This window comes from Cervus canadensis, chromosome 21, assembly GCF_019320065.1.
Source record: "Cervus canadensis isolate Bull #8, Minnesota chromosome 21, ASM1932006v1, whole genome shotgun sequence".
Classification (NCBI taxonomy): domain Eukaryota; kingdom Metazoa; phylum Chordata; class Mammalia; order Artiodactyla; family Cervidae; genus Cervus; species Cervus canadensis.
Genome location: NC_057406.1, coordinates 24,014,795 through 24,034,916, shown reverse-complemented (window position 1 = coordinate 24,034,916; position 20,122 = coordinate 24,014,795). Strand labels below are relative to the sequence as shown.

The following is a 20,122-nucleotide window of genomic DNA, read 5'->3' as shown; positions in this document are numbered from 1 at the left end:
ATAAATGATCTCCTGGTGTACAGGCTGAGCACTTAATATGAAGCAAGAGCCCTTTCTCGGTGCCTGGAGCTTTATGATCTGTTTGTGCCTCTGTGTCCAGCACAAGGAGACTTAACACTCAGGGATGAGGTTGTGATGTGGACGTTGTTGGTCATTCATTCAGGAAACATATTTGAGCTTCTCTTCTTATTCCAGGAGCTGGGCTTAGTGTACATGGTGTAGATATGGTCTCTACCAAGCCTTGAATCTTACAGGAGAGAGAGAAATGTAAAATGATAAAGGGGTGTGAATACCAAACATCTACCTTGACAAACAGGCAAACTTAGCAACAGCAACTCTAAGACCGGCCAGAAAATCGGTCTTTTAAGGCTCATGAAATGAAGTGAAAGCCACTCAGTCATGTCAGACTCTTTGCGACCCCATGGACTCCATGGATTTCTCCCGGCCAGAATACTGGAGTGGGTAGCTGTTCCCTTCTCCAGGGGATCTTCCCAACCCAGGGATCAAACCCAGGTCTCCTGCATTCCAGGCGGATTCTTCACAAGCTGAGCCACCAGGGAAGGGCATTGATGAAAAGCTTCTCAGCTGAAGGCGCCAGTGTTTATGTTCTTTTATAGACTCTACACGCTTGTGAAATATTTCTTGACCTTTAAACAGATGCATGGCCTTGTCTTGTCCACTTAACAATGTGGATATGTCATATCAGTGACAACTAAGGATAGTACCAGGCAAATTCTTTCTCTGCTCTTTCCTAACTGTAAATTAATTAATGTCTCCAAGCCCCTAATGTTTCATTAATAATTCAGTCTGCATCACATCCACCTCAAGGAGTTGTTATAATGATTTTTTTAGTTGCAGTATAGTTGATTTACAATGTTGTGTTAGTTTCAGGTGTACGGCAAAGTGATTCGGTATCACATATATATATGTATTCTTTTTTGATCTATTCCATTATGGGTTATTACAAGATACTGAGTATGGTTCCCTGTGCCATAGATCCTTGTCATTTATCTATTTTATATATAGTAGCATACATCGGTTTATCTCAAACTACTTGTTTATTCCTCTCCCCTACTAACCAGTGGACAAACAGTTTCTGTAAAGGACCAGATAGTAAATAGTTTACATCCTGCAGGCTGCCCTGTCTCCATTGCAGTGACTCATCTCTGCTGTCATATCAGGAAAGCATCCACAGACAATGGCAGTGGGTAGAATGTGTTTCAATTAAAGTGTATTTTTATTTGTGGCTATTGTTTGCTTCCCTGACTCAGACAGTAAAGAATCCGCCTGCAATGCAGGAGACCTGGTATTGATCCCTTGGTTGGGAAGATCCCTTGGAGGAGGGTATGGTCACCTATTCTAGTGTTCCTGCCTGGAGAATCACTATGGACAGAGGAGCCTGGCGGGCTACAGTCCATGGGGTTGCAAAGAGTCAGACATGACTGAGTGACTAAGTACACGGTTTTTTTTTTTTTGCTTACCCTGTTCTAGCAGATAAGAATCTTTTTTTATTTAATGAATTTTTAAAAACATAACTAAAATACCCTTATCATATCCAATGAAATGAATGATAATTCCTTAATATTAACTAATAATAGCTTTACATTTATTAAACGATTTCCCTGATTGTTTCAAATTTTTTTTTAATTAGTTTGTTCAAAGCAGGATCCAAAGAGGTCCACATGTTTGCATGTGCTTGAAATGTCCCTCTAGTCTCTTAACCTATACTGCTTCACCCATACACACTTTTTTCCTATGACATTGATTTGTTGAAACTGAGTCATTTTTCCTATGTAATTCCTCAGTGAATTCAGCTGATTGATTACACATGGTTTTATTTAATTTGTTGTATTTTCCATATTTCTTGGAATTTGGTAGTTAGATCCAGAAGATAAATTAATATTTGCCCAAGATAATTTATGTAGCCAGTCTCCTAAAGGAGAATTTAGATGTGGAGAATAATACACTGAGATCCAGCTCCAATGATCAATAATGATCTGATTATAATCAGACTACATTATAATGCCACATTTGGTGCAAGTTTTAATCACCCAGTCCCACCTCATGCACCCAAAATGACAGAAAAGTTTTTTTTATATAAAGAATTGGGAAACAGGAAAGAATATCCTTAGTGAAATAGAAATTATGAGTCAGTTTTGAAAGAAAAACAAATGGGATCAGACTAAACAAGGGAAGAGTAGCCCAAAGCAGTTGTAGAAGAGGACTGCTGGGAAAAGGTAGGATGGGTCCTGGGGGAGCTCCAAGCTCAGAAGGAGCAGACAGAGTGGGAAGAGAGGATCTTAGGGCTAACCAGCACTGGGGTGGAGGCTACACTTAGGGGAACGGAGCCAGCTTGGTCCCTGACTCTGCCTCTGATGGAGACTGAGGCAGCCATTGTCAGCATGCGCATCCCTGCCCACACTTGGGAGGAGTGGAATTAGCTCCGGGTGCTAATTCCGTAACCATAACAAATGAGAGCAAAACCAGCTGAGTAGTGTGGCAACAGCCCCTCTGACCCTGATCCAACCTCTGACCAAGTCACGTGTACCTGGGAAAAGGTGAAACCAGCACAAAAGTGAAGCACCGAGCAAGCCCTCAGGCCCTGGCTGTGATGCATACCAAGGTAGAAACCACCATCACAACCACCACATGTCGGGGAGAAACTCAGCTCCCTCAGCGCTCCTGCTACAGCACCTTGGGCCCCATCTCCACCTCAGGGTGACAACAGCCACTGATCATAGGAGAAGCTCCAGTTTGTCCCTGGCTGTGGCTTAAGCGGCTCCAGCTCTGGCCTCACCTCCCACCGAGGTGGGGGCTGCCAGCACACCCGGGGCAGACATGCTCACTTCAGATCAGCTCTCCCACCAAAACCACTGGGCGCCACAGACTGCTCGGGATGCTTCAACACAAAGACAGGCCTTCAAGACCATAACAGGTAACTGTTTCACCTAATTTCATGGGGCAGAGAAAGTTAAACAAATTGAGAAGACAGAGGAATTTGTTCAAAATGAAAGTACAAGAAAAGAAAAAGAAACCCAAATGAAGCAGAGATAAATAAGTTACCAGATAAAGAGTTCAAAGCATCAGTAATAAGAATGCTAACTGAAACCTGGGGAAAGAATAGATGAATAGAGTGAAATTTTTGACAAGGAACTGGAAAATGTAAAAAGGAACCAGTCATTGCTGAATAATACAATAGCTAAAATGAAAAATACACAGGAAGGAATTAACAGCTGATTAGTTGATACAGAAGAACACATAAGTGACCTAGAAGATTGAATAATGGAAATCATCCACTCAGAATACAAAAAGAAAAACAAATTTAAAAAGAGGATAGATAAGAATAGCCTCAGTACTTCTAGGACAACATCAGTCTTATTAACATTAACAATATAGGGGCCCCAGAAGGAGAGACGAGTGAGCAAGGGATAGAAGGTGTACTTAATAAAATTGTGACTGAAAACTCTCTCTGAACCTGAGGACATAGATTTCCAGGTACAGGAAACACAGTGTCATCAAGCAAAATGAGCCCAAAGAGACCGATACAGAGACATCTCTTAATTAAGATGACGAAAGTTAAAGAGAATTTTAATGGCAGCAAGAGAAAAACAAAGAGTCACGTGTAGGGTAGCCCCATAAGGCGAACAACTGATTTTTCTGCAGAGACTTTGCAGGCCAGAAGGGAGTGGCATGACATAAAGTTTTAAAAGAGAAAATGCACAACTTGAGGTTATCATTCAGAATTGAAGGAGAGATAAGGAATTTCTCTGAAAAGCAAAAACTGAAAGAGTTCATTAGTACTAAACCAACCTCACAAGAAGCATTAAAGTGTCTTCTTTAAGTGAAAAACGAAAAGGCTACATTAAGAAATAAGAAATTAAACAGAAGGAAAAATCCACTGGTAAAGGCAAGTATATAGTAGAGTCTGTGGATCAACCACTTAAATAAGCTAGTATGAAGGTTAAAAAAATTTTTAATCAACTATAACTGCAAGAAATAAAGGATAAACATGAACATGTAAAATCCTAGAGGAGGAAATGGCAACACACTCCAGTATTCTTGTCAGGAAGATCCCATGGACAGGGAAGCCTGGAACACTGCAATCCATGGGGTCATGGAGTGGGACATGACTTAGTGACCAAGCACACAAACATGGAAATGTGAAATATGATACTAAAAACACATAACATAGGGAGAGGGAGTTAAAAATATATCCCTATTAAAATGAGTTTGAACTTAAATGCCTACCATTTTACAACTAGTAGATATAGTCCAATGTATATGAACACCACAGGAACCACAAATTAAAAACCTATAATAGATATGTGAACACAAGCATAACACTAAAGAGAATCAACAAACCACAAAGGAAGAAACTAAAAGAAGAGAAGAACTACAAAAACAATGAGAAAACAAGTAGCAAAATGGCTATAAGTACATTCCTATCAAAATTTACTTTAAATGTTAACAGATTATATGCTCTAATCAAAAGACATAAGGTGGTTCAGTTCAGTTCAGTCGCTCAGTCGTGTCCGACTCTTTGCGACCCCATGAACTGGTTAATTGGATTTAAAAAAATGGACCCATCTATATGCTGCCTACAGGAGACTCATTTCAGAGCTAAAGATATATACAGACTGAAATTGAAAGGATTAAAAAATATATTCCATACAAATGGAAATGAAAGTTGGGGACAAATACTCATATCAAAGTGGACTTTGAAACAGGATAGATAGAAAGACATAAATGTGCATGTGTCTATATACTAACCCACTATTAGGAATTAGAAGTCATGACACCCAAATAGCAATGAACAGAGCTAGTGTCCAGATCATGGCTTCTAAATACCATTGTCAAAAGGAATGAGGACTCTTTGCAGAAGAGTCCAGCCACTGGCTTCCAGAAGCTAATTGAAGTGGATGATGAACGAAAACTTCCTACCTTCTACGAGACGCGTATGGCCACAGAATTTGCTGCTGACACTCTGGGTGAAGAATGGAAGCGTTATGTGGTCCGAATCAGTGGCGGGAACAATAAGCAAGGTTTCCCCATGAAGCAGGGTGTCTTGACCCATGGCCGAGTTCGCCTGCTACTGAGTAAGGGGCATTCCTGTTACAGACCAAGGAGGACTGGAGAGAGAAAGCGCAAATCTGTACGGGGTTGCATTGTGGATGCCAATCTGAGTGTTCTCAATTTGGTCATCGTGAAAAAAGGGGAGAAGGATATTCCTGGACTCACTGATACTACAGTGCCTCGTCGCCTTGGTCCCAAAAGAGCTAGCAGAATCCGCAAACTTTTCAATCTCTTTAAAGCAGATGATGTCCGCCAGTATGTTGTGCGAAAGCCCCTAAACAAAGACGGTAAGAAACCTAGGACTAAAGCACCCAAGATTCAGCATCTCGTGACTCCACGAGTTCTGCAAGACAAACACCAGCGTATTGCTCTGAAGAAACAGCGTACTAAGAAAAATAAAGAAGAGGCTGCAGAATATGCTGAACTTTTGGCCAGGAGAATGAAGGAAGCCAAAGAAAAATGCCAGGAACAGATTGCCAAGAGACGGAGGCTGTCCTCCCTGAGAGCTTCTACTTCTGAGTCCAGTCAAAAATGAGATGTTCTGAGAGTAACAAATAAGATCAAACATCAAAAAAAAGAAAAAAAAAAGAACTCCCAATGGTCTCAGCTGGAAGAAAATTATCAATAAATAATAAAATTATCCATGATTCCATAACAAAGGAGGTGTGATTAAATATATGAATAAAGTGGAGGTGAGACAACACTTCCTTACAGAATAATCTAATTGAGAAATGTAGAAAAAATGAAGGAAAAAGAAAATGGCTACGGGAACATGAGATTAATAATTTTTCAGGCAAGATCCACTCAGTCGAGTTCAGTCGCTCAGTTGTGTCCGATTCTCTGCAACCCAGCATGCCAGGCCTCCCTGTCCATCACCAACTCCTGGAGTTCACCCAAACTCATGTCCATTGAGTCATCAATGCCATCTAACCATGTCACCTTCTGTTGTCCCCTTCTCCTCCTGCCTTCAATCTTTCCCACATGAGGGTCTTTTCCAATGAGCAGCTCTTTGCATCAGGTGGCCAAAATATTGGGGTTTTAGCATCAATGTCAGTCCTTCCAATGAACACCCACGACTGATCAACAAAAAATAAATTTTAAAAAATACAAAAATAAATAACAGTATTCCATAAAAATTTGAACTCTTTTGTTTTTAAAAGATTCAGAATAAAATTTGTTTAAAAATTGGACATTTCCTGTGCATAGGAAATGAGGTTCAATAAAACAGGGAAAAAATAATTCATGAAATTTTATTCAGAAACCTACCTTTTGCACAAAATGTAGTTCAAGTGTCTTTCTGAGAGCATCTTTTAAATGATCATGTAACCTTTTTTTGTGCAACTGAGTGAAGAATAACAACTGAATGATGTAGGAAATTGCTCCTTTTGTGCCTGAGTTGTGAGAATTTTTATTCAGCCAGCAGATGGTAGACCAGATGTTGGATGATGTGTTCTGAAAATGACCTTGTTCTATTAAGTGGTGATAAGTTAACCATTACAGAAATAGAAGACTTTCCACCCTAGAATTCTCATGGACACTTTGTATCAGCAGCAACAGCACACTGTTTTCATGTTTGCTAAAAATGCCGTTATCCTTTTTTCTGTATTTTTATAGAATGTAAAACTTTGTGCATGTGTTTACACATATATTGCATAAGGCAATCCCAGTTAAAACACACGTTATCTAGCACCTTCCATTGCAATTTAACCTCGTGCAGATTATTCCACCAAATTGTTTACTGCATTAACCTGATGGCAGGGAAATAGAGCTCCCAGCAGAGAAACCAGTGACACGCTTCTGGTTTGTGTCCTAATATTTGGACAGATAATGACTCAGAGTTCACATTTGTTACCAAAAAAACATGAGTTATCACTTCCAATTCTGTATTTCTTTTGAAATAAATAATCAGATTTTGTGGTTTGTGATAAGATAGATGTTTTGTAAGAGTGGGAATTGCACCAGAGCCTTCTGCAACTTCTAAGGAGATCCTAGATTACTGAGTCATCCTTTCTGCGCAGAAACAAAAATTATATAGAGCAGTATTTTTCACTCTGCGATTCTGTGATTGAAGATTTTTTTTCATTTCGACTTGATCAGAATGATACTTTTATAAAAAAAAACAGAAGCCTATGTTTAGATGTTGTGGCAACAGTTCAGCTGCCATTGCAAGCCAGGACTGGCCTGCAGAGCCCCTGAAGTGCAGATTTCAGTCTCAGCTTTGCCACAGGCTAATCCAAGAGCCTTTGGACCAGCCACTTAACCTCACAGGGCTGCTGCAAGGACCAAAGATTTTATAGACACAAAGCTTTGTAAAGAGCAGAGAACCATAATCATGTTGAAGTGAAGTGAAGTCACTCAGTCGTGTCCAACTCTTTGTGACCCCGTGGACCTTAGCCTTCCAGGCTCCTCTGACCTCCACTGTCCATTTTCCAGGCAAGAGTACTGGAGTGGGTTGCCATTTCCTTCTCCAGGGGATCTTTCCTACCCAGTGATTGAACCCGGGCCTCCCATATTGCAGGCAGACACTCTACCATCTGAGCCACCAGGGAAGCCCCTATAATCATATTAGTTATCTTCTTAACCTCTCTGAACCTCAGTTTTAATATGACTCAAAGAGAATTGGAGATGATCTTTATAGTACCTTAAACTTTAACCATTCTGTGTACTGATGCATTTGTTTAAATAAAGCAAGAGGTGTGGACAGCCTGTTGATACAGTGTAGTATCTCACTGGGTAAAGAATCTGCCTGACAGTGCAGGAGATGCAGGTTCATTCCCTGGGTCAGGAAGATCCCCTGGAGGAGGGCATGGCAACCCACTTCAGGATTCTTGCCTGGAGAATCCCATGAACAGAGTGGCCTTGCAGGCTACAGTCCCTAAGTTTGCAGAGTTGGACACAACTGAGGCACCCGAGCACACACATAGAGTAGATTGTACAGGACCCATCCTTTATCCTGACCCTTGGCTCCGCTCCCTGAGGTCTGTGGTGACTGATTAAAAACAAAGGCTGCTCTTGGAAACTTACAGGTTCCACTTGGAAGAGAACATGTATCCTGAGCAGCAAGTTGGGGACAGGACTGTGTTACCATGGGAACAAGAAGTCCCACATTCCACCACCTAGTCCCCTCCGTGAGGTCCTCCATTTCCTCCAGAAGCACAGTTTCCTGTCTGGATTCTTCCTTGTTGCTTGTACACTTCTTCCCCATTTCAGTTCAGTTCCTCAGTCGTGTCCGACTCTTTGCAACACCATGGACTGCAGCACACCAGGCTTCCCTGTCCATTACCATCTCCCCGAGCTTACTCAAACTCCTGTCCACTGAATCAACGAAGCCATCCAACCATCTCATCCTCTGCTGTCCCCTTCTCCTCCTGTCTTCAATCTTGCCCAGCATCAGAGTCTTTTCCACTGAGTCAGTTCTTTGCATCAGGTGGCCAAAGTATTGGAGCTTCAACTTTAGCATCAGTCCTTCCAATGAATATTCAGAAATGATTTCCTTTATGATTGACTGGATTGATCTCCTTGCTGTCCAAGGGACACTCAAGAGTCTTCTCCAACACCACAGTTCACAAGCATCAATTCTTTGGCACTCAGCTTTCTTTATAGTCCAACTCTCACGTCCATACGTGACTACTGGAAACACCATAACTTTGACTAGAGAGACTTTGTCTTCTCCAGTAAGAAGGCCCTTTCCCAGCTACAGAAAAAAAAAAGTCTGCTCCAGCTACTTTAAAAGGAAGAAGTTTATCAGGTAGCATCTCCAGTCTCTGAAAGTATAGGAGAACCGAGCTTAGCATCCACAAAATCAGGAGACTGCAAGAATGAAACCTGGATTGTCACAACAGAGGACTGTTTCAGCCAAAGCCCCTCAGGGTCTGCTGCCCAGCGCTGCTCAGAACTGAGATCCAGAAACAGCGCTACAGTTGTCCCCAAGGACCAGATGCCTCTGCCATTTGCATGATGAAAATACCAGCTCCTCAGACATGGTTGCTCTCACATTGCTCCAAGCTTTCCAAGAAGATCTGCCCCATTTTCCTGTGGACATGCCACCTGCCACCACCAACCGGTCTCAACCAGTAGAAAACGAAGCCACGTAGTTCTAGAGAAAAACAAAGCAAAAAACCCAACTCAAACAAAAAACCCATCCCATTGCATTAGAAATAGGAGGTAATCAGTAACATAATTTCCACTGCTGATACTGATCATGACGTTGTGGTTCACTGATTCCACTGCCTGGAAATCTCTCCCACATTCTTCACTTACAGGTTCGCCTCCTCTTGCAGGACTTCTGTGATTTCTTCCCCTTCCCCTCTCTGCTCCGCGTGCACTCTTTGTGTCCCCAAAATACCCTGTGCTTACCTCTAAGCACTTACCACACCGTGATATGAACTGCTGACCTTCTAGGCCCCTTCGGACCATGAACTCCTCAAAGTCAGGGGCTAAGATTCGTTCATCTGTAGCCACAGAGCATAGCACAGTGCCTGGAGTACACTAAGCCCTTTATGTACATTTAGTGAAATGTTGTTCAGCCTCTAAGTCATGTCTGACTCTTTGAGACCCCATAGACAGCAGCACACCAGGCTTTCCCATCCTTCACTATCTCCCAGAGTTTGCTCAAACTCATGTCCATGGAGTCAATGATGCCAATCAACCATCTCATCCTCTGTCACCCTCTTCTCCTCCTGCCTTCAATCTTTCCCAGCATCAGGGTCTTTTTCAGTGAGTCAGCGCTTTGCATCAGATGACCAAAGTGTTGGAGCTTCAACTCCAGCGTCAGTCCTTCCAATGAGTATTCAAGGTTGATCTCCTTTAGGATTGCCTGACTGATCTCCTTGCAGTCCAAGGGACTCTCAGGAGTCTTCTCCAGCACCACAGTTTGAAAGCATCAATTCTTCAGTGCTCAGCCTTCTTTATGGTCCAATTGTCACATCCGTACATAACTACTATGGTCTAAATGACTTGATTTTTACCTCTCTTTTGCCTCAAAGGTAACCAACTGGGCCTGAGATTTGCCGGGAGCTTGGCTAGGCAGAGAGAAAAATCTGAGCTGTCCATGATCGGTGTAGCTGATTAAAGCAACAAGCCATATGCCTGACCATTTTTATGCCTAACCTGTTTCTAGGTTCTGGTGAATCTGAAACTGAAGCCACACTTTTCTCTGCCTTCATTTCCAAGTCAATTTTCCCCAACCTGCCCCAAATCCAAGTTAAAATTCTCAGGTTGACTTTAGGCTCGCTATGAAGTGCTAAAGACTGAACATCTGTCTCTCTCCAAAAGTCCTATGTTGAAACCTAATCCCCAGTGTGGTATTACTGGAAGGTAGGGCCTTTACTTTGGGAGGTAATTAGGTCTTGAGAGTACAGCCCTTGTGAGTGGGTTTAGTGCTTTTATAAAGGAGACCAGAGCTTTCCAAACCCTCTTTCTGCCATGTGAGGACACAGGGAGTAGTCAGCAGTCTGCAGCCTGAAAGAGGCTCCTCACCAGGACAAGCATGCTGGCACCCTGATCTCAGATCTTGAGCCTCCAGAACTATGAGAAATGAATCTCTGTTGGTAAATTTTTTTTAAAAAACAAGCAACAAGCCAACAAAGAGAGCGAAGCCTCTATATGATGGTATAAGTGAGAGTCTGATATCAGAGAAAACATCACCTCCCACTGTTGCACTTCCCCCCATGAACAGCACACCTGTTAGTGGTCAGGTGGATCAGCTCAGATGATTTGTCTTGCTGTTGAGGGAGCCTCCAGGCAGTCTTGCAAGCTCTGGGGTCGAGAGAGGGCAAGGGAGCAGGGCCAGGGATGGAAAAGTACTGTGTCCTGGGTCAGGATGGGGTAAAGTGTCTTTACGTCTTCCTCTTCCTCCTCCTGATAAGGTGATCTCTACAGAAACACGTGGAGGCCAAAGGTTCAGATAAAGAGACCTAGGAATGAAGGTACCTGGGCCAGGAAGGCAAATGAGCAAAGAGTATGACTGGCCAGAAAGCCTGAGTCCTTGATTTCACCTCCGTTCGGAGACAGCAGTGCATAGGCTATGTGCCAAGACAGGTGTGGGGCGGGCAGCCTCCAAGTAGAGCCTATGGAATTAACTGCAATCATGCCTGAAGGAAAACACACTAGTTTTTTACCAGGACCTGCCCTCAATATTGAAAAGCCAAAATGCAGAAGCAGTAAACCAGAATGTCACACTCTGCTGTTGTCACGCCACTGCCCACTCCCCCTGCCCCGGCTTCCTGGGGCACTCACATGGAGCAATATATCCTTCCAGAAACAGGTTCCCCAGAGACAAGTCCAGACCCCTAGCTCAGCTAAAGTGAAGAAGGAATGCATACTCCCGTAGTAAATTAGGAGAGGCCAAAAGAACTGACCTAGAATGTTTCTACATCTTGGAAAAATGGATGACCTTTTCAGTTAAAAAATCAGTAATTAAGAAAAAAGAGAAGCTTCAGTTTAAAATGTTGAGTTTTTTCCTTCTCAGCATCAAAATGTAGTGTCTTTTCCAACACCAACAGCCAACCTTCTGATACTAACTGGGTGACCAGCAATTCAGTGCTGACACTAGCTACCAACTTAGCACTGATTCCACAGGTTAGGCCTTCCCTGGTGGCTCAGATGGTAAAGCGTCTACCTGTAATGCAGGAGACCCAGGTTCGATCCCTGGGTCAAGAAGATCCCCTAGAGAAGGAAATGGCAACCCACTCCAGTACTCTTGCCTGGAAAATTCCAAGGATGGAGGAGCCTGATAGGTTACAGTCCATGGGGTCGAAATGAGTCAGACACGACTGAGCAACTTTATTTTACTTCCCACAGGTTAAGGACTCAGTCTCACAAGACTGCCTCGACTGCAGATGGAGTCTCAAATCCCAGAGGGCCACCCATACATCTGACCGAATGGCTACCATCCAGAGGTTCCCATGCCCCTCTCCTCAGGGTCAATAATTTGCAAGGACAATTCACAGAACTTGAGAAAACACTTTACTTATGTTTTGTTCTTATTATTGTGGTTCAGTCATGTCTGACTCTTTGTGACCCCCTGGACTGTAGCATGCCAGGCTTGCCTGTCCTTCATTATCTCCTGCAGTTTACTGAAATTCATGTCCATTGAGTCAATGATGCTATCTAAACATCTCTTCCTCTGCCTGCCTTTTGCCTTCATTCTTTCCCAATTCAATCACTCAGTCATGTCCAACTCTTTGTGAACCCATGAAGTGCAGCACGCCAGACCTCCCTGTCCATCACCAACTCCCGGACTTTACTCAAACTCGTGTCCGTTGAGTCGGTGATGTGATGCCACCCAACCATCTCATCCTCTGTCGTCCCCTTCTCCTCCTGCCCTCAATCGTTCCCAGCATCAGTCTTTTCCAATGAGTCAGCCCTTAGCATCAGGTGGCCAAAGTATTGGAGTTTCAGCTTCAACATCAGTCCTTCCAATGAACACCCAGGACTGATCTCCTTTAGGATGGACTGGTTGGATCTGCTTGCAGTCCAAGGGACTCTCAAGAGTCTTCTCCAACAACATAGTTCAAAAGCATCAATTCTTTGGTGCTCAGCTTTCTTTATAGTCCAACCTCTCACATCGTTACATGACCACTGGGAAAACCGAAAAGCTTGACTAGATGGACCTTTGTTGACAAAGTAATGTCTCTGCTTTTAAATATGTCTGTCTAGGTTTGGTCATAACTTTCCTTCCAAGGAGTAAGCGTCTTTTAATTTCATGGCTACAATTACCATCTGCAGTTATTTTGGAGCCCCCAAAAATAAAGTCAGCCACTGTTTCCCCATCTATTTGCCATGAAGTGATGGGACCAGATGCCATGATCTTAGTTTTCTGAATGTTGAGCTTTAAGCCAACTTTTTCAGTCTCCTCTTCCACTTTCATCAAGAGGCTCTTTAGTTCTTCTTCACTTTCTGCCATAAGGGTGGTGTCATCTGCATATCTGAGGTTACTGATATTTCTCCTTGCAATCTTGATTCCAGCTTGTGCTTCTTCCAGCCCAGCATTTCTCACGATATACTCTGCATATAAGTTAAATAAACAGGGGGACAATATACAGCCTTGACATACTCATTTTCCTATTTGGAATCAGTCTGTTGTTCCACTTCCAGTTCTAACTGTTTTTCCTGACCTGCATACAGATTTCTCAAGAGGCAGGTCTGGGATTTTCACCTCTTGAAGAATTTTCCACTGTTTATTGTGATCCACACAGTCAAAGGCTTTGGCATAGGCAATAGAGCAGAAATAGATGTTTTTCTGGAACTCTTTTCCTTTTTCGATGATCCAACAGATGTTGGCAATTTGATCTCTGTTTCCTCTGCCTTTTCTAAAACCAACTTGAACATCTGGAAGTTCACTGTTCACATATTGCTGAAGCCTGGCTTGGAGAATTTTGAGCATTACTTTACTAGTGTGTGAGATGAGTTCAATTGTGTGATAGTTTGAACATTCTTTGGCATTGAAATTGAAATGAAAACTGACCTTTTCCAGTCCTGTGGCCACTGATGAGTTTTCCAAATTTGCTGGCATATTGAGTGCAGCACTTTCACAGCATCATCTTTTAGGATTTGAAATAGCTCAACTGGAATTCCATCACCTCCACTAGCTTTGTTCATAGTGATGCTCCCCAAGGCCACCTTGACTTCACATTCCAGGATGTCTGGCTCTAGGTGAGTGATTACACCATCGTGATTATCTGGGTCATGAAGATCTTTTTTGTATAGTTCTTCTGTGTATTCTTGCCAGCTCTTCTGAATATCTTCTGCTTCTGTTAGGTCCATACCATTTCTGTCCTTTATTGAGCCCATCTTTGCATGAAATGTTCCCTTGGTATCTCTAATTTTCTTGAGGAGATCTCTAGTCTTTCCCATTCTATTGTTTTCCTCTATTTCTTTGCATTAATTGCTGAGGAAGGCTTTCTTATCTCTCCCTGCTATTCAAAAATGACAGAATTATCTCTGTTCATTTCCAAGGCAAACCATTCAATATCACGGTAATCCAAGTCTATGCCCTGACCAGTAATGCTGAAGAAGCTGAGGTTCATCAGTTCTATGAAGACCTACAAGACCTTTTAGAACTAACACCCAAAAAAGATGTCCTTTTCATTATAGGGGACTGGAATGCAAAAATAGGAAGTCAAGAAACACCTAGAGTAACAGGCAAATTTGGCCTTGGAGTATGGAATGAAGCACTTCAAAACCTAATAGAGTTCTGCCAAGAGAACGCAGTGGTCATAGCAGACACCTTCTTCCAACAACACAAGAGAAGACTCTACATGTGGACATCACCAGATGGCCAACACCAAAATCTGACTGATTATTTTCTTTGTAGCCAAAGGTGGAGAAGCTCTATACAGTCAGCAAAAACAAGACCGGGAGCTGACTGTGGCTCAGATCATGAACTCCTTATTGCCAAATTCAGTCTTAAATTGAAGTGGGGAAAACCACTAGACCATTCAGGTATGACCTAAATCAAATCCCTTATGATTATACAGTGGAAGTGAGAAATAGATTTAGGGGACTAGATCTGATAGACAGAGTACCTGATGAACTATGGATGGAGGTTCATGAGACTATACAGAAGACAGGGATCAAGACCATGCGGAAGACAAAGAAATGCAACAAAGGAAAATGGCTGTCTGAGGAGGCCTTACAAATAGCTGTGAAAATAAGAGAAGTGAAAAGCAAAGGAGAAAAGAAAGATATACCCATTTGAATAGAATGGGAAAGACTAGAGATCTTTTCCAGTATCAGGGCCTTTTCATATGAGTTGGCTCTTTGCATCAGGCGGCCAAAGTATTGGAGCTTCAGCATCAGTCCTTCCAATGAAAATTCAGGGTTGGTTTCCTTTAGGATTGACTGGTTTTATCTCCTTGCTGCCCAAAGGGACTCTCAAGAGTCTTCTCCAGCACCACAGTTCAGAAGCATCAATTCTTCAGCTCTCAGCCTTCTTCATGATCCAGCTCTCACATCTGTACGTGACTACTGGAAAAACCATAGCTTTGACTATAGACGGACCTTTGTCATCATAGTGATATCTCTGCTTTTTTAAAAGAAACAACAGACCCAAAATGGAGTCACTTGTTCCAAGCCCATGTACACCAAAGTGAAACTAAATATGTATACTAATTATAGCCCCAACCCTTGAGGAATCTTCAACCAGTCAACCCGGAATTACCTGGTCAGCACTGAGGTAATCTGCCCTGTAGGTTCTTCCATTCCCTTTCAGAGGGTAATCTTGCCTGAAATAATGCATTCTTTGCTAATAATTTCCCCTTTCTGCCTTCTTTTTGCCTTTAAAGGTCTTTTCTTTTTTATACCTTAGAAGAGGTCCCTTCTATTTGCAAAGATGGCTACTGCTCATTCATTAATAGTTTAAGAAAGCCAATTTGATCCTTAAATTTACTCAGTTGAATTTTTGTTATTTAACAGTTTGATGGTAGCATCAGGACTGAAGGAGACTTCTGACAGCTTCGAAGACAGCAAGAGACACAGGTGTGGTACCCTGTGAGCTGCCTGAGTTCACTGTTTTTCTCACTATTTTTGAGGCCCATGGGTAAGTCTCGTCTTGGTTCTCAGCTCTGCCCTCTTTGCACTGAGCTGCTGATCTAATTAGATTTCCATAGTTACTTATTTGATTGGAAACCCGAGCCCTTGGTTTTGTCCCCAGATCCCCAGATTCCACATCAGAACTGTGGGTGGTTATTGACCAGAGTTGGACTGGGTCAGACTTTTAAAAAGCAGACTTGGTCTGGATTCAGACTAGGTCTGACTAAAACTGGACTGGGTTCAAGTGTGGGGCCTTGAGTGGATAGATTTTACATAAAGGCTATTGCTATTAGGAATCTCAGAAGAGAAAAGTCACAAAATTGGTGGGTATGCGAAGCGCATTTAAAAACTGTTAGAATATTCACCACATAACCCAAGAGTCTGGTGTTAGGGCAATTTGGTCACAAAAGGGGATAGATCAGCACTCGGTTACCGGATAACCTCAAGAAGACTTCTGTGCAGTGAAAGTCAAAGTCACTCAGTTGTGTCCCTGTGGACTATACAATCCGTGGAATTCTCCAGGCCTCAATACTGGAGTGAGTAGCCTTTCCTTTCTCCAGGGGATCTTCCCAACCCAGGGATTGAACCTAGGTCTCCCGCGTTGCAGGCAGATTCTTTACCAACTGAGCTATCAGTGCAGTGAGGTACCCTGCAAAACACCACACAGTTCCCAATCCAACAGTACATTCCCTTTAGGAATTATTTTGGCCCTGAGAAACCCAAAACTTTCTCTAAAATAATGATAATAATAGAATCCCTAAAAAGAGATGCCACCTTCTAGCACACCTACTTAAAACCTATGGTCCTAGAAGCTCTAAATATCTACCAAATGTGGTCAAAATCTTACTAAAGGCAATCTAGAATTTTGTGTCCTGAGAACTTGCCTTGGTAACCATCAGGTTCATTGTTCAGTCGCTAAGTGTGTCCAACTTTTGGGGACCCTGTGGGCTGCAGCACACCAGGCTTCCCTGTCCTTCACTCTCTCTTAGAGTTTGCTCAAACTCATCTCCATTGAATTGGTCACGCCATTCAACCATCTCATCCTCTATCACCCTCTTTTTGTCCTGTTTTCAATCTTGCCCAGCAACAGGGTCTTTTCCAATGAGTCATCTTTACACATCAGGTGGCCAAAGTAGTGGATCTTCAGCTTCAGCATCAGACCTTCCAATGAATATTCAGGGTTGATTTCCTTTAGACTGATCAGGTTAGAGGGCCTCAAGATATTGCCAGACAGAAGTCTGGGTTGTACAAATCTGTGGCCAGATGTGGCTGGACAGAAATGTGGGTTGAACATCATTTGGTAAGTGTCCTGCCAAACTGCTGCCAACGCTCAGGGATCTTAGTAGTGACCATTATGAGGAATGTTCCAGTTTAATAATATTATTTAAGAAGTGTATTAAAACACAAGGGATACATATTTTAATTGGTAGGAAGAAGCCTCCAAAATGTTTCAAAATTCCAAAAAAAGCTCATTAGAAGATTCATTGTAAAAGGCCAGAATGAAAACATTAAGGACATAAAAGTTACCTAAAATGAAAGATCTTAGGACCGATATAATTCCTACTGCTCCCTCTATGCTCCTTTGAGTACTTATTCTAACAATCCTCTGTCTGAATTGCCTTTCTACACTGCAAAGACTATTAAACAGTTACCTTTAAAGTAATAGCTTGGCTTGACTTTCTGCCTCCCTGGGACAGGCAGGCTGTTGGTTCCTTCTTTTGGCTATCTTTGGGAATGACTCTGATCTTGAGAAGGTAGTAACTTTTTCACTCTCTCTGAAGATACCTCTGGGTCATAAAATTGTTTAATTCTGCTAGAAATATGTACCGTTTGTCCTGGCTGCAAACGTAGAAAAACCCAAGTGAGAACATCTCAAAAGATGAGAGATGTTACACTAATTAGGCTTATTTGGCATATTAAATTATATGAGAGACATTGTTAAATAAGTGATTATCAACCTTAGGTTATATTATACAGATGAATGTTATTAATATAATTTCAATTTTAGCAAATAATTTCTCCTGCAGGATGCAGGCTGGTGAAGAGAATCACAAATTCGTGCTGAGAGGCTGTGTCTTTGGGGTCATCTGCTGACCTCATTACATTTGATCTAGGCTTTGTGCCTCAGGGAAACCCCTAACGGTTACATGTCATGAAGACTTAGGATCTCTCTTTGGTCATTTAAACTGTGACTACAAAATCCACAAATAACAGAGGTCTTCTGTATATCAAAGGAAACCATTTTGGATCTTCCTAATTAAGATCTTACATGGGGTGAAAGTGAAAGTGTTAGTTGGTCAGTTGTGTCCCACTCTTTACGACCCCATGGACTGTAGCCTGCCAGGCTCCTCTGGCCATGGAATTCTCCAGGTTAAGAGTACTGGAGTGGGTAGCCATTCCCTTCTCCAGTGGATATTCCCAACCCAGGGATCGAACCCTGGTCTCCCACATTGCGGGTAGATTCTTTGCCGTCTGAGCCACATTGAGTAAAGGCTTTTGCTATGTGCCCAACAAATCTTCTTAAGTCAGTGAGTCTTCGTATTTAATCAGATTCCCAAGCCCTGCTGTAGAAATTCTGATGTCATAGAGACCAGGACTCTGTATTTTATAAAGTTTTTGAAATATATATATATATTTTTAAACTTTTTATTTTGTATTGGGGTATAAACAATTGAGATAGTTTCAGGAGAACAGTGAAGGAACTCAGTCATACATATACATGTATCCATTCTCCCTCAAACTCCCCTCCCATCCAGGCTGCCACATAACATTGAGCAGAGTTCCCTGAGCTATATAGTAGGTCATTCTTGATTATCCATTTTAAATATAGCAGTATGTACATAGGACTCTGCATTTTTTATGAGGATCTCAGGTGATTGTGATGCTGCTAGTTGTTAGAACTGCTATTTGTGATACGGTCAGAAATTTCTTAATGTTTCTTATTTTTAAAATGACACATACCCTGAGTGTTGTGTCTAAGCTTCTATTTTCTTGCTACAGTTTCGGTCTTAGTTCAGTGACCATTCTTTCCTATGTCCTGTAGAGTCCTCTTTTTTTATACAAGGCAACTGGATTATTTTCACTTGGCTCCAAAGCCAAGGAGGGGATTTTAAAGGAGAATACAGGAAGGCTTTAAGGACAAGGCAAATATCTCAAGCATGAGCTCAAAGATACATCTGTCAGGCATGAGTTCCATCAGCCCAGGGTGTAGACGTTTCACCTAAACTCCCCTTGACTACCTGGTCTCCTGGCTTTTCACCAGGATGAGGATCCCCTGGGCTGAGCCCAGGTATGAGGGCCCAGAAGGGCCAATGCAGGGTTTATTCCACTGCCACACAGCTCTTTACAGCCTGGGTTCATCATCCAAACCACAGGATGTAGAAAATTATTTGACTATTTTCTTAATTCCCCCAAAGATGTACATAACTAACCCTAGTCTACATGCATAAGAGAGGTTAACTCGTTACATACAAAGGATGTCTTTGGCCATTTAGGGCTAGATTTTCTCAGGGAATCCTGTTGAAAAATTCTGAAAGATGTCTGAGTTACAGTCGTGCTCACTCACTCCAGCTAGACTTCTATACTCCTTTAGAAATGAGTCCTAAGGGAGCACTCACCCCCACCCTGACTCCTCATGAAAAACTTCAACAGTCACCTAATTGTCATACAACTTCTAACTGAAATCAAACTAACATCTGTAAATTGGCCCTTAAATTAAAATTATTTTTGTTTTTTTGGCTGTGCCACACAACTTGTGGGATCTGAGTTCCCCCACCAGCAATGAAATCCCATGCCCCTGCAGTGGAAGCTAGGAAGCTCAACCACTGGACCAGGGAAGTCTCTAAAATTCATTTTTTAACTTGGCAAAGCAGTAGATACTAGGTTCCACTTCATACTAAATATAAATACTGTAGAAAATGAAATTGATGTGCCCTAATTTGAATGCTTGCCAAATTCAGATTTAAATTAAAGAAAGTAGGGAAAACCACCAGACCATTCAGGTATGACCTAAATCAAATCCCTTACTATTATACAGTGAAGGTGACAAATAGATTCAAGGGATTAGATCTGATAGACAGAGTGCCTGAAGAACTATGAACAGAGGTTCGTGACTTGCCGGGGTCCAGTCTCGGCAGGAACCAGGGGATGAACGGCGTCAGCAAGGGAAGACACGTGAGACCAGCCTTGATAGGGCCAAGTCTTCGAGGGAGAGAGACAGAAAGAGAGAGAGAGAAAGAGAGTGACCAGACGGGGGTGTTTTCTGCATACTTCTTTGTTTATGAGGGTCTTGTACATTACCTTCTGGCCTTGGGGCCTATTAACATTTTATGCAAGTCAGGTGAACGTAAACCTATTTTGTGTTTCTATGACCTTAACTGAAAGGTTAAGGAGACCTTAAGCAAAAAGGTTTCTGTGACCTTAACTGAAAGGTACCAGTCTCATAGGGCAACAGTACAGAGTAGAAGTATAACCTTGTTAACACAAAAATTAGTCCTTCTGCAGAAGTTGTCAGTTG

The 20,122-nt window shown here is 42.2% G+C and overlaps 1 protein-coding gene across 1 annotated transcript; it reads left to right on the top strand.

Moving 5' to 3' along the window:
- The first annotated feature begins 4,957 nt into the window (after window positions 1-4,957).
- Window positions 4,958-5,608, top strand: LOC122423142 (40S ribosomal protein S6-like). The gene has a single exon (XM_043439916.1). The coding sequence runs from the start codon at window positions 4,958-4,960 to the stop codon at window positions 5,606-5,608; it is 651 nt and encodes a 216-aa protein (XP_043295851.1).
- Window positions 5,609-20,122: the final 14,514 nt, after the last annotated feature.